The sequence below is a fragment of the Balaenoptera ricei genome, chromosome 13 (assembly GCF_028023285.1).
Source record: "Balaenoptera ricei isolate mBalRic1 chromosome 13, mBalRic1.hap2, whole genome shotgun sequence".
In the NCBI taxonomy this organism is placed as follows: domain Eukaryota; kingdom Metazoa; phylum Chordata; class Mammalia; order Artiodactyla; family Balaenopteridae; genus Balaenoptera; species Balaenoptera ricei.
The window spans coordinates 61,116,656-61,129,701 of record NC_082651.1 but is presented as its reverse complement, the minus strand read 5'-3'; the positions used below and the strand labels follow the sequence as shown (position 1 = coordinate 61,129,701).

The 13,046-nt window shown below is 35.4% G+C and overlaps 1 protein-coding gene across 19 annotated transcripts in view; it reads right to left on the bottom strand.

Moving 5' to 3' along the window:
* The window catches only part of NRXN1 (neurexin 1), a 1,117,469-nt gene that overhangs the window by 123,960 nt on the left and 980,463 nt on the right, over positions 1-13,046 (bottom strand). For all 19 annotated transcript variants that reach the window (XM_059942818.1, XM_059942803.1, XM_059942804.1 and 16 more), the window contains one exon: positions 11,908-12,227. In XM_059942818.1, coding sequence (XP_059798801.1) covers positions 11,908-12,227 — 320 coding nt within the window. The remainder of the gene's footprint in view (positions 1-11,907; positions 12,228-13,046) is intronic.

The following is a 13,046-nucleotide window of genomic DNA, read 5'->3' as shown; positions in this document are numbered from 1 at the left end:
AAATTCACCACAAAATGTGAAAGAATCTTGACGAATCCTTTTTACTTCTGAAATATGGGCATTAGAACAAGAGAAACTCCCTTTAGTGGAATGTGAATATTTTCTATTTTCTTTTGAAAGAAACTGATACTCTCTTTGGACCTGTGGACACAAGTACTTACACTGTAATCTAGCTGTACACACAATCTCTTGATACACATTCAGGGATAGTTACCGTAGAGGTAAGCTAAGAGGTGTAGAAAATATGAAAATAAGCTTCCCTCAAGAGTTCCAGGTCCAAAGTTTTCCTGCTGAATGTTTAATGCTGGGTTACATTTAGTGAAGATCTCGTAAGAGCTGGCTTAACATGCTACAGCAGATAGAGACTCCTCGTGTGGTTACCTGCCAGTATCTCAGGGAATCTATAGCTGAATATATTTGTTACATAGTCCTTGGATGGTGTTGATCAAATTCAGGCCCATTTCTCTTATTTGAGATTTGCGTCATCTTCTTTGCATCTGTAATGCCTAGAATAGGGTCTAGCACACGGAAGGAAGAAAGGAAAAAAGGAGAAGAGTGGTGGCAGAATGGAAACGAGGATGCTAAGGAAGGAAAAAATGACCACCTACTTTGTGCCAGATGCTACACTAAGATGTTTGCTCATGTAAATTTAGCTGATACAAAGAATCTGTCATCACGATAAACATGATTTTAAAGTTCCCTTGATTATTGGCTCATATTTTACTCCATACGATAGTCCAACATTGAGTTCACACACATAACCAACAGTATCCAGGCTTCCTCAGCAGCACAGTATTTATTCCATGGAGGGACAGAGGTGATTCGGCTCCGCCACATGCCTTTCAGGGGAGCCTCCAGATCTCTCTTGACTAGGAAAATCCTAAAAGAGGACAAAAGGGGCCTGCACCACCAGCTACCCTATCAAACCTACAGACAGATGATAACATTTATTTTAGAAAAAGCTTTCCACAGAATGTGGGTAATTTCAGACTCAGGGTAGTGTCTAGCACATTGCCAACACTCAGAACATGTTAAGTAATAAAAGGGTGTTGCTTCAAATCACCTGCTATTAAAAAAATACTAAAATATCTTCCGTCCTTTCAATTTGTTTCAGAGTTTCAATTGTGCCAGTGATGCCATTAATAATAGACTGTACATCTGTGATGTACAAAAGCTTTGCTATTGTTGATTTAGGGCACTTTATAATTCATGTATGGAGTCTCTACATATCTGAGAAATGGTTGGTTCTTGTTATACAACTCTGTATCTCTAGGTACCTCACACTCATCCTCAAGAATTCAATACCTTGCAAAGTGCATTTTATATGTTAGGTACACAAAAGATATTTGCTAATTCATAATTTTAAATAAAAGTATTGCAGATTTATAGGCAACATACATCATGGTTGAAAATAAGTAAGTTAATAAAAACAAATATACACTGCTATGTTTTGATTTGTTTTAATTATCATTTACTATGCTAACTGGAGAAACTATTGGTTAACACTGGTGTTATTTGTCTGCTTGAGAGCCTACATAAAGAGAACAGTGATGATGAGAAGACAGTGAAAACTGTTTGGTTAGTGCTGTATAGGGGCAGATGAATTAACTAGATCTCCTCTTGAGGTTCCAGCCTAACGATGTTAATATATTTTTCTTGTTGGGGAACTTTTCAGTGATGCTAACTGATAAGAAAACTTAATATAGGCGCTAAATAATAAAAATTTAAGAAATCATCTACTACCAAAGGCAATCTACAGATTCAGTGCTGTCCCTACCAAATTACCGATGGCATTTTTTTCACAGAACTAGAACAAAAATATTTAAATTTGTATGAAAACACAAAAGACCCCAAATAGCCAAAACAATCTTGAGAAAGAAGAATGGAGCTGGAAGAATCACACACCCTGACTTCAGACTGTATTACAATGCTAGAGTCATCAAAACAGTATGGTACTGGCAGAAAAAGAGACACATAGATCAATGGAACAGGATAGAAAGCCCAGAAATTAACCCATGCACTTATGTTAAAGTAATCTATGACAAACGAGGCAAGAATATTCAATGGAGGAAGGAGAATCTCTTCAATAAGTGGTGCTGGGAAAACTGGATGGCTACAGGTAAAAAAATGAAATTAGAACACTTCCTAACACCATACACAAAAATAAACTCAAAATGGATTAAAGACCTAAATGTAAGGCCAGACACTATAAAACTCTTAGAGAAAAACATAGGCAGAACACTATCTGACATAAATCACCTCAATACTTTTTTGGATCCATCTCCTAGAGTAATGGAAATAAAAGCAAAAGTAAACAAATGGGACCTAATTAAACTTAAGAGCTTTTGCACAGCAAAGGAAACCATAAACAAAAGGAAAAGACAACCTACAGAATGGCAGAAGACATTTGCAAATGATGCGACCAACAAGGGATTAATTTCCAAAATATACAAACAGCTCATACAGCTCCATATTAAAAAAAAAAATCAGAAACCAGGCAGAAGGCCTAAATAAACATTTCTCCAAAGAAGACATACAGATGGCCAACAGGCACATGAAAAGATGCTCAACATCATTAATCATTAGAGAAATGCAAATCAAAACTACAATGAGATATCATCTCACACCGGTCAGAATGGCCACCATCAAAAAATCTACAAACAATAAATGCTGGAGAGGGTGTGGAGAAAAGGGAACCCTCTTGCACTGTTGGTGGGAATGTAAATTGATACAGCCACTATGGAGAACAGTATGGAGGTTCCTTAAAAAACTAAAAATAGAACTACCATACGACCCAGCAATCCCACTACTGGGCATATACCCTGAGAAAACCATAATTCAAAAAGAGCCATGTACCAAAATGTTCATTGCAGCTCTATTTACAATAGCCAGGACATGGAAGCAACCTAAGTGTCCATCAACGGATGAATGGATAAAGAAGATGTGGCACATATATACAATGGAATATTACTCAGCCATAAAAAGAAATGAAATGGAGGTATTTGTAATGAGGTGGATGGAGTTAAGAGTCTGTCATACAGAGTGAAGTAAGTCAGAAAGAGAAAAACAAATACAGTATGCTAACACATATATATGGAATCTAAGGGGAAAAAAAAAGGTCATGAAGAACCTAGTGGCAAGATGGGAATAAAGACACAGACCTACTAAAGAATGGACTTGAGGATATGGGGAGGGGGAGGGGTGAGATGTGACAGGGTGAGAGAGTGTCATGGACATATATACACTACCAAATGTAAAATAGATAGCTAGTGGGAAGCAGCCGCATAGCACAGGGAGATCAGCTCAGTGCTTTGTGACCGCCTGGGGGGTTGGGATGGGGAGGGTGGGAGGGAGGGAGATGCAGGAGGGAGGAGATATGGGAACGTGTGTATATGTGTAGCTGATTCACTTTGTTATAAAGCAGAAACTAACACACCATTGTGAAGCAATTATACTTCAGTAAAGATGTTTAAAAAAAAAAAAAAAAACTAAAAATAGAGTTACCATATGATCCAGCAATCCCACTTCTGGCCATATATCAGGAAAACATGAAAACTCTAATTCAAAAAGACACATGCACCCCAATGTTCATAGTGGCACTATTTATAATAGGCAAGACATGGAAGCAACCTAAATGTCCACTGACAGATGAATGGACAAAGAAGATGTGGTATACATATATACAATGGAATATTACTCAGTCATGAAAAAGAATGAAATAATGCCATCTGCAACAACATGGATGGACCTAGAGATTATCATACTAAGTGATGTAAGTCAGACAGAGAAAGACAAATATCATATGATATCACTTATATGTGGAATCTATTTAAAAAAGGATACAAATGGACTTATATACAAAACAGAAATAGACTCACAGACATAGAAAACAAACTTATGGTTACCAAAGGGGAAACAGAGGGGGAAGCATAAATTAGAAGTTGAGGATTAACAGATACACACACTATATATAAAATAGATAAACAAATAAACAACAAGGACCTACTGTATAGCACAGGGAACTATATTCAATATCTTGTAATAGCCTATAATGGAAAAAAATCTGTAAAAGTATATATATATACCTACATACATACATATATATACATATATGTAGTCACTTTTCTGTACACCTGAAACTAACACAACATTGTAAATCAACTCTACTTCAATAAAAAAAATCATAGAGATTTAAATTTAATCTTGATACTAGTTTATTGAACAATACTTACCATTTTACATATATCATGAAAGCAAAAAAAGCATTGTTAATAATAAAAAGATATTCATTTGTCCTACAACTGAGACTTGAAATATCAGAAAGGGAGCCAACCTCAACAGTCCTTTCTGAGAAAATGCTCACTGAAATTACTGCCACATATTAATTAGATACAGAGTTTTAAGTCATTCTATTTCTCCCATGGTAATAAAAATGATATCAAAAGAAATTGTTTCAAGAATCATAAACCCAACTTGGTCTAACTCACAGCTGGAAGTACTTGAAGTCTTTCATTTCCAAGTTGAAAAAGGATATCGTGACTTTTTAAGCTCCTTAATCAAGACATGTTATTGAGGACAGTGATAGAAGTCATATTTGCAATATTCAGTGTCATACTATGAAGGAGTTTCTGTCTGAGAACAGCTGGGAAACAGGTATACGAAATTTCTGGGTTGCTCCGTCAACAGTGATTTGAGATTGTGTTGGTGGTGGTGGTGATGGTGGTGATGGTGGGTGGAGGTGAGTAAAATAGCAGATAGTTCTTCACTACCCACTATCAGTGGATAGCGGATAGTTCTTCATTATAAAGTATATTTAGTGTTCACGGTCCTCTCCCACTAAATGCCAGTGACAACTCTCCCCCTGAATCATTTCCTGCCTCCCACCCCTTCCCACATCCTTGTTCTAGGGGAATGGTGCTGCCTCCTTGTGGAAAACACATTCAATAGAGAATTCAGCGCAGTACATACCACACCATTTGAGCTCTGATTTAGAAACATCAATTCAGAGCTGTTTTCAAGGGCAGAGAAAATATCTTTAAAGGTAAGAAAGACGCTTTAATTTATACAGTGTACTTGAGGAATGCTTTTCAAACGTAATTATCATTTGTATAATGGTTACATGGGTCAGACATTTTTTTACTTCTCAGTATTTTAGGGTGAACCATAAGAAATTTTCTTTTTTTGGTAATACAAATTGTCAAATGGCAGTAATTGTATATAGTTCACATACTATATTGACTCATTTAATCCTCACAATAAGCTTATGAAACCAGCATCCCCGTTTTATAGATGGGAAACAGAGGTATTGAGAGGCTAACTTGCCTAGGGCACATAGCCAGTATGTAGGGAAAGTAAGGCTGAGATTTAAGTAGGCATTCAGGCCCCTGGAGTCTTGCCCTTGACCCCTGTGCAATACTGCCCCCTAACAGCCCTTGCCAATGTTGCTTCTTCAGACTGTTAGCTCTCAGAAGGCAGAATCAGACTGAGAGAGATTGGGAGGAGTATGGAGGAGGGAAGTAGGTAGGTGAAAAAAGGAAAGGGCTTTCCAGGCAGAGGACAAAGAGGTGTGAAACAGCATGACCTCTAGAGGTTTCTGTTGGTAGTGCAACAGGATCAGGGGAAAAGAGTGTGGAGGAGTGGAGATAAAACTTCTAGTGAGGCAGATAGGAGGCCAGCTGTGAAGAATGAACCCTGACAATCATCCAAGGAATCTGCTCTTTGTCCTAAATACCTGGATGTATTAAGGCCCATATTTGCATTTCCGAAAGAGCAGCCTGACACCTGGGTGGACATCATTTGAGCTAGTTTAGAATGTGAGAATATGAGAAGTTTGAGCTAGTTTAGAATATGAGAAGGCAGGAAGTGATGAGATTCTGAACAGAGGACGTATTTAAGGGCAGAGGACCAGATCACCCCAACGTACTCTGAAAAGAAGCTGGCTGCACAGCCTTGGGGAAGTTACTTAGTTTCTCTGTGCCTCAATTTTTCTCACGTGTAAAATAACAAGAATAATACCAAGCTGTACTTTCTGAGTCTTCATTTCTTCCTCATTCACATACATTCCCTAGAATTTGATTACTTTTCTGATTTAATTAACCAGACACTTATTAGTTAGTGTCTTGTGTCCTTAGGACCACACAGGGCAGGGCATGCACACAGTTCCCGCCCCCCCCCCACCCCCAATGTTCTTTTATAATTGATGCCATATCACTAATAATCTTTCCATATCTATTCAAAAAAGATTCCCGTCTTATGCTTCCCCCCCAGCCCCAATGTACAAGCATCCCCTCTCTCCTTTCTGCTTTATTCCTATAGCACTTGACATCCCATGTATGCTGTTTTAACGTTTATTGTCCATCTCCCCTAACTAGAATGTGAGCTTTGTACAGAAAAATCTAATTTTATTCAATGCTGTATTTCCGGTGACTAGAACATTGCCTGGTATATAGTAAGTGCTCAGCAACCATGTGTTAAGTGAATAAATGGATGGATGGGTGGATGGATGGCTATTTTTGTCTAGAACTAGCCTTGTCCAAAGATGTCTCAAAACCAAGGTTGCATCCACCAAGAGAGCACCTTTTCATCCAGTGAAACCTCCAGACCCTAAAGAATATGCACTGAACACAATAATTCTTAAAATAAACTCTTTAAAATGTATATATCCTAGAACTTTTGCTTACCCACAACGAGGGGGGAAACACCTTCTAAACGGAAGTGCTTACTTACATTTAAAATTACAATGAGCTGCACTTTTATTACCCGGCACCATTCTTCTTAGTTTCAGAAGAATATGCCTTTGTATATATTTTCAAATCTACACCCAAGTGTTTTTCTTTTCAGTATGCACTAAAATTTGCAGTAGAAATGTACGTTAGTTTAAGTGAATTCAGCAGAATGATTGGACTAGGGAAAATAAAATTAATTATTCATGTCACTAGTACTTTAAAATGCAGAGTGGTTATCAGGAACACACATAATTATAAGTAATGCAGTTATTTTTTAATAATGAAGCCACAGCTAAGGTTAATTAATACTTTTAATTAAAAAATAAAATTTTGTTCTTTGAAGTTACAATATGTTTTTTGTTAGTTTTAGATATTTTTCATGGAAATATGTGTGCATTCTGCTTACATTTTTCAAACAAATAGTATTAATTTTTTAGGAGTATCTATCTCCAAAGCCACCAGGAAGCAATAGCAGTGTCTGACACATTCAAACACTCTTTGTTTGCTTGAATCCTAATTGGGATTCTTTTTGGAACATTCCATAGGAATCAAATGCCAGTGGCTTCAGTAGGAAATGAAGATACACGTCCTGACCCCTTACCAATGTTTTAAATCCTCAATAGTTCCTTTTCTTGAGTAGGTTTGCTACCTCCACTCTGAAAAAAGCCTAACTAGATTGTTCCAATACATTTCACTTATATTTACTGATCCTGCCCCAGTCTACAATTTAATTTCTTACTAAGAGTTGCAAACTATAGTCCCTCCAGTCAAAAACCAGAATCTCTCAAAGCCTTAATCTCTCTCCCTTCTCAAGATTTTTGAAATGAGATGAGAAGAAGATGAAAAAGGCTATGGATTCTTGAAACCAAGTAAGGATACCAGAATCAGTTCCTGCTCTGAATGAAAGGACAGGGCTTCTCTATTTATTATTCTTATGAAGTATGATTTTCTTGCAAAGATAGATTGTATATATGCTGTAAAACTAGAATGCAATATAATTTACAGACCAAAATGGGATGCTTTTGAGAGTCAGAAAAGGATACTATTAATAATTGCATCGGTACACCAGGCGCACAAGAGGACTATACAGGCCAACTGAGATGCATGCCACACTGTGTAAAAGTCAAGGGTGAGATCTATGCTTTATTAAATAAGCATCAGAAGACCTAATTAAGAGCATCATCACTAGAGTCAGTGAAATTTTAGAGCTGAGAACAATTCAAGAGATTCCTAAACCCACTTATTTTAGAGAGAGCGCAAGGTCAAAGTGCAGCGAGGTTAACCCATCTGTCCAAGTTACACGAAAAGGTAGGTGGTTGTGTTGATTGGAAACGGGTCTCCTGATTTGCTGTGATCTTTCTATTTTACCATACCTCTTCTAGGCAAAAGGCATTACTGTGGATCCATATTGTCTACGGTATGTAAATAACTTGTAAAATATTCTTGAAGGAAAGAACCACAATATCACAAAATGTGATACAAAGCATAGACCAAAAGAAATTTCACAATCTTGATCTTAAAAGAAATAATTTCCTTTCTTTACAAACTGGCAACCAAAGGGAATGAATATTGCCCTTTGCATGTTGACTTACTTTTCCTCATTTAAGTAAATCTACACATACATTGTAAGACATTGGCAGATTATTCAGAAGAGGAGGGAACACTCAGCCATCAAAAATCCCAAGAAGCTCTCAGCATCCTGAAGAACTTAATACTGTTAATTATTTGCAAATATTCACTTTCCAAGAATAGCCTTATAGAAAGTTTCTCTTTTTTAGGATGAGTGGGTCTTACGGAAACATTTAGATATTAGATATCATAAGTAAAACAAATTTTTATCAACTTTATATAATCCATATAAAAAGTACTATTAATATTTTTATATTCACATTTTTAAAAGTCATTTAATCAGAAGGGTTGGTAAATGTACTCAGTATTTCATGCCATAGATCATATCTTCCTAAAGTAGACATTAGTCTTAAAATTGATCATCATTCAGAGAAGAAAACCTTTTATTTTTTCTTTTTAAAGCATATTTACTTCTAAGTAGGAATGTAAACAGGATCTTATGGGATGACATTTTGTGAATACTCTTTTATATTCTCTGACGCTGTGAAAACTGAAAATTCTCCCCTACTACTTGCCCTGCAGGATGGCTGAACAAACCTCATCTCATCTATCTGAAATGAATCCAATGTAATTCTGCTTGACCAAAAATCTGTTTCCATAGCTCTAAAACATGCAATCACCCTAAAGTACATTGCCATTGTAGCTATCGCTGAGGAAAATACACCTTGATTGAGAAAACAGTCCAGTGTGGCTTTTGAAAAATAAAATGACCCTCCCTGGTACACAATTTGGTAAGGCAGTTGATGAAAGCAGGCAGGTCAAAGGTTACAGTCTTAGAATTAGCATTACAAATCACTTTCATATTTAAATGTCAAGACTGACAATTCTAACAAACATTTAAATTCTACATATATCAGTAATCTCTTTGTAGTTGGAGGGCAAGATAAAAATCAACTGTGAAGTGAAGTAAATTTACAACAAATTATTCTGTTACTCAAAAATAAATAATTTGCTTTCTTCCCTAGTAGTTTTTCCCCCATACATTCACATCTTATTACCTGTAATCACAAATCACAAACATATCCTTTTAAGAGAGAATTTTTAAAACTTTTAGTACAACTTTAAAACACTGTTGTTGAATATTTGCAGTATATTAGTCCAAATTATTTAATTGTTGTTATTGGTCTGTTAAAAATCTAAAGATTTAAAATATGTATTTTTTAATGAACCTAGTAATCTTTTATTTAAGTCAATACCTCCTCAAATGACCCAAGTAATCATTAATTGATTAGATCATTTACTTCCATAAACCACTGCTATCTTTAAACATGTTATAGCTTACCATAAAAGAGACTCTTTTCATTGGTAATTAATGGGCAGTTAACTGTTTTCCTTTTACATTAGTTAATATTATAAAATGCATAAATTTTTAATTTCTTCATTTCTAGGTGTTCAACTTGCAAATGAAATAGCTATTTTACAAATGTTTACTTAAAAAACATAATTTCTTAATACATAGCGAGTACTAATTGATAAAAAACATAAAAGTAAGGCTGATAATTCTTTCCTTATTTTGGGATACATCTGGTTTACCTAGCAACTTAAGCAGCTGTAATTTCATTAACGATGAAACAAGACTACTAAGAAAAAAATCTGATCATTTCAAATTTTATTCACAAGAACATTTCTATTTCCGAATGTCCTAGAATGTCCTCTCATGAATTATTTTACATAAAGGAAATAGTCTATCATAGTTCTGTGTTTCATTTTCCTATATCAGATTTGCCTTAATAACCTGCTTATCGTTAAATAAACCATAAACCAATAACCACAATAACAAATCATTAGTGAAGTATTAGAAAAGAATATCAAACAGAGCTGTTGCGCATGCATAAATCTGTCTAAAGACACAAGTCTTTATCCAAGAGGCTAAGTGCAATTATTAACAATCTTATAAACCCAAACAAGACAGAGAAAAATCAACAAAATGATTATACTCTAAGCACACATTCTTACTAAAATGTGTATTTCGTAAGGGAGGGGGTTTTTTGTTTGTTGTTCCTAATGTATCCCCAGTGCCTAGAACAGTGTATGGCACATGTAGTGTGATCCGTAAATACATATTGATGAACACCCTGTGAAACAGCCCATTTTATTTCGTGGCTAAATGCAAATTTTAAAAAAGGAGAGAGAAGAAAGAAAAAAGTGATGCATATAGGTGTATAATATGAAATACTACATTTATAAATTTACAGACTTTACAATTTTTGGTCATCTCTCTTCTTCTAGGACATTTTCTCTTCCTCTATTCTGTTCCTCCCACCCCTTCCTATTCAAAGTAAAAATCAGAATCTATTTTCTTCTTTCTCTGGTAAACATATGTTAATTAGTAGATAGGGTGCTGATCTGAACAGAATTTATCTTCTTTTACTCTCCTTCTAAATGTGACACATGATCTATTTCAAACATTTGAAATAAAAGCAATTTAAAAAATAATTGTTGATATTCTTGCTTCTTTAGTACGTGGTTTTCTAGAAAAGTAAGAATCATGTATTTGGAAAGCTTTATATGACACCTACTAGAGACATTCACTAACTACCAAAAACAAAACAAAAGCAAACAATCAAGTTTGGGCCAAGAAGAACACACAATTCTGAAAGCATTAACAATAGAATATGTACAAAGGTTATAAATGTCAACAGAGATCTAATAGAATTTAATAGAATTTCAACAGCATTCTAAAAGCCTTTATAAAATGAAAGCTCTGAGGCAGGTGTGTTTTTTTTTTTTCTTTTTTTCTTCTTCTTCATTGATGTAATGCCAATACTTAAGCCAGTGCCTGACACATAGTAGGCAAGCAGTAAGTGTATCTTGATGGAATAAATATACTTCCTAGTTGTACAAGTGTGACATTTAAAAATTCTGTTTTTCAAAACTTTTAGACATAAGATTGAAAAATACGCTTATTGAAGTGAAATATGGGTGAGGGCAGTTAGCTATATAATGTACGAAATATGTTGGCCCAAGACAGTTTTTAAGTACCATATTTTGGGTCTTTGTCCTCAGATAAACTAACAGTGTGTTTTTCCCATAGACAGTAAAATAGTAGATTTATCATTCACGATGAGAGCCACATGCCTACCAATTCAAAATTTTCAGACTTCAAAATACAATAGAAGTGCTATAGGCAATTTCTTTTTTAAGTTGTTCAAATTTGCTTTTATTTTATTTTGATGAAGTGCTGAGCTTGAACAAGGCCTTTCAGATACTTCACTATTTGACTTGTTCATTTAACTTAAAAAGTGAAAAACCTGTGTAATTAGTAGACAATCCCCTCAGCTTGGGCTAGACCAAGATTATTGAATCAAGCCCATCAACTAACCACACACAAACCATCACAAAGCGGTATATATCAATAAAAGTTCACAAACCACAAACCAACAGCATATACACATTTCATCCTCAAACTGAATCCATTATATTAAGCAAGTCTTAAAAAAGCCATAATGCTTGAGATCAGAAATTAATCCCATTCTAGAAAAGACACATATGCAGAAAAGTCCACTTTCATAATCACAGATCCAGAATGAAGAAATGAAATCTGTGTACTCACCTGGCTAATGGGTTCTTTTGTAGGGGGCTTTCCTCTTCTGGCTGTGCTAGTAGCCAGGGTCGTGGTGGTCTCCATAATTGACGTGGACATCTCTGAGTGCATGGCAGTGGCTGTCGACTCAGTTGTCATAGAGGAAGGCACTTCACCAACCAGTCTCACATTTCCCACTATGGCGATGTTGGCATCATTTTCGGCTGCCATATTCAGAACTTTCAAGCCATTGTAGTAAAGCCCAGAGAGCTGACCCTGGAAGGGCTGGCCCTGCTCTTTCCCGCCAATTATTATGGTTGCTTGGCTATTGAAGATTGTGAGCTGACGCCCTGTAAAAATAATATTACATACATGCAAAAATGTTGATTGTGAACTCTACATTCTACAAAGGATGACAAAACAGATCTTTCATGGGGTGGATAATGAGAGCAATAAACTATAAGAGAGGCATTTGACTCATAATTCATTGCTTAGAAATGAGGTGTCCATGGAATGCATAATCATTGGCAAATACTTGTAAATTCTCAACTTATTGTAAATGTAGTGCTTTTGCTAAAAGACCAATCAAAGATATGTATGATAAATTAATTTTTAGTGGATTCCTTTCCCCTTTTACCTCAAGATCTTATACTGTTGGTCTCTTAAGTCTGAATTGTTTAACTAAAAATGAGATATTTAATATTTCAAGTATTTGTCATTCTAAAATTACCACTGGTAGAAACTCATCTATAGCAGCTGAAATCTGATTTTAAATTTATGGTAAAAATTTCATAATTCACATAATGGCCACAGGTATCTATATGCTCTTCTTTAGAAATGTGTATTTTTTGAAGGCAATAGTCCATTGTTATTTGAATTATTCTGTTTTTCCGGCAAATACACTGAAAAGAAACACATAATTTACACTGAGCGTGTCAGAGACAAAAAAAATCCAAAAAGATTTTTCTGATTGGCTTTCAGCAAGTCTATTAAAACAAAACAAAATGAAAAAAAATATAGCTTCAGATGTAAAAAGCGGCTTCAGGAATGATACACAAACCGATGGAGAAATTATGGCACATTTCCATCAAACAGCAATCCTCAGCACAACAGTACCAATATCATCAAATTGAGTATCCAGTTTTAGCAGATTGCTCTCTGTTCATAAA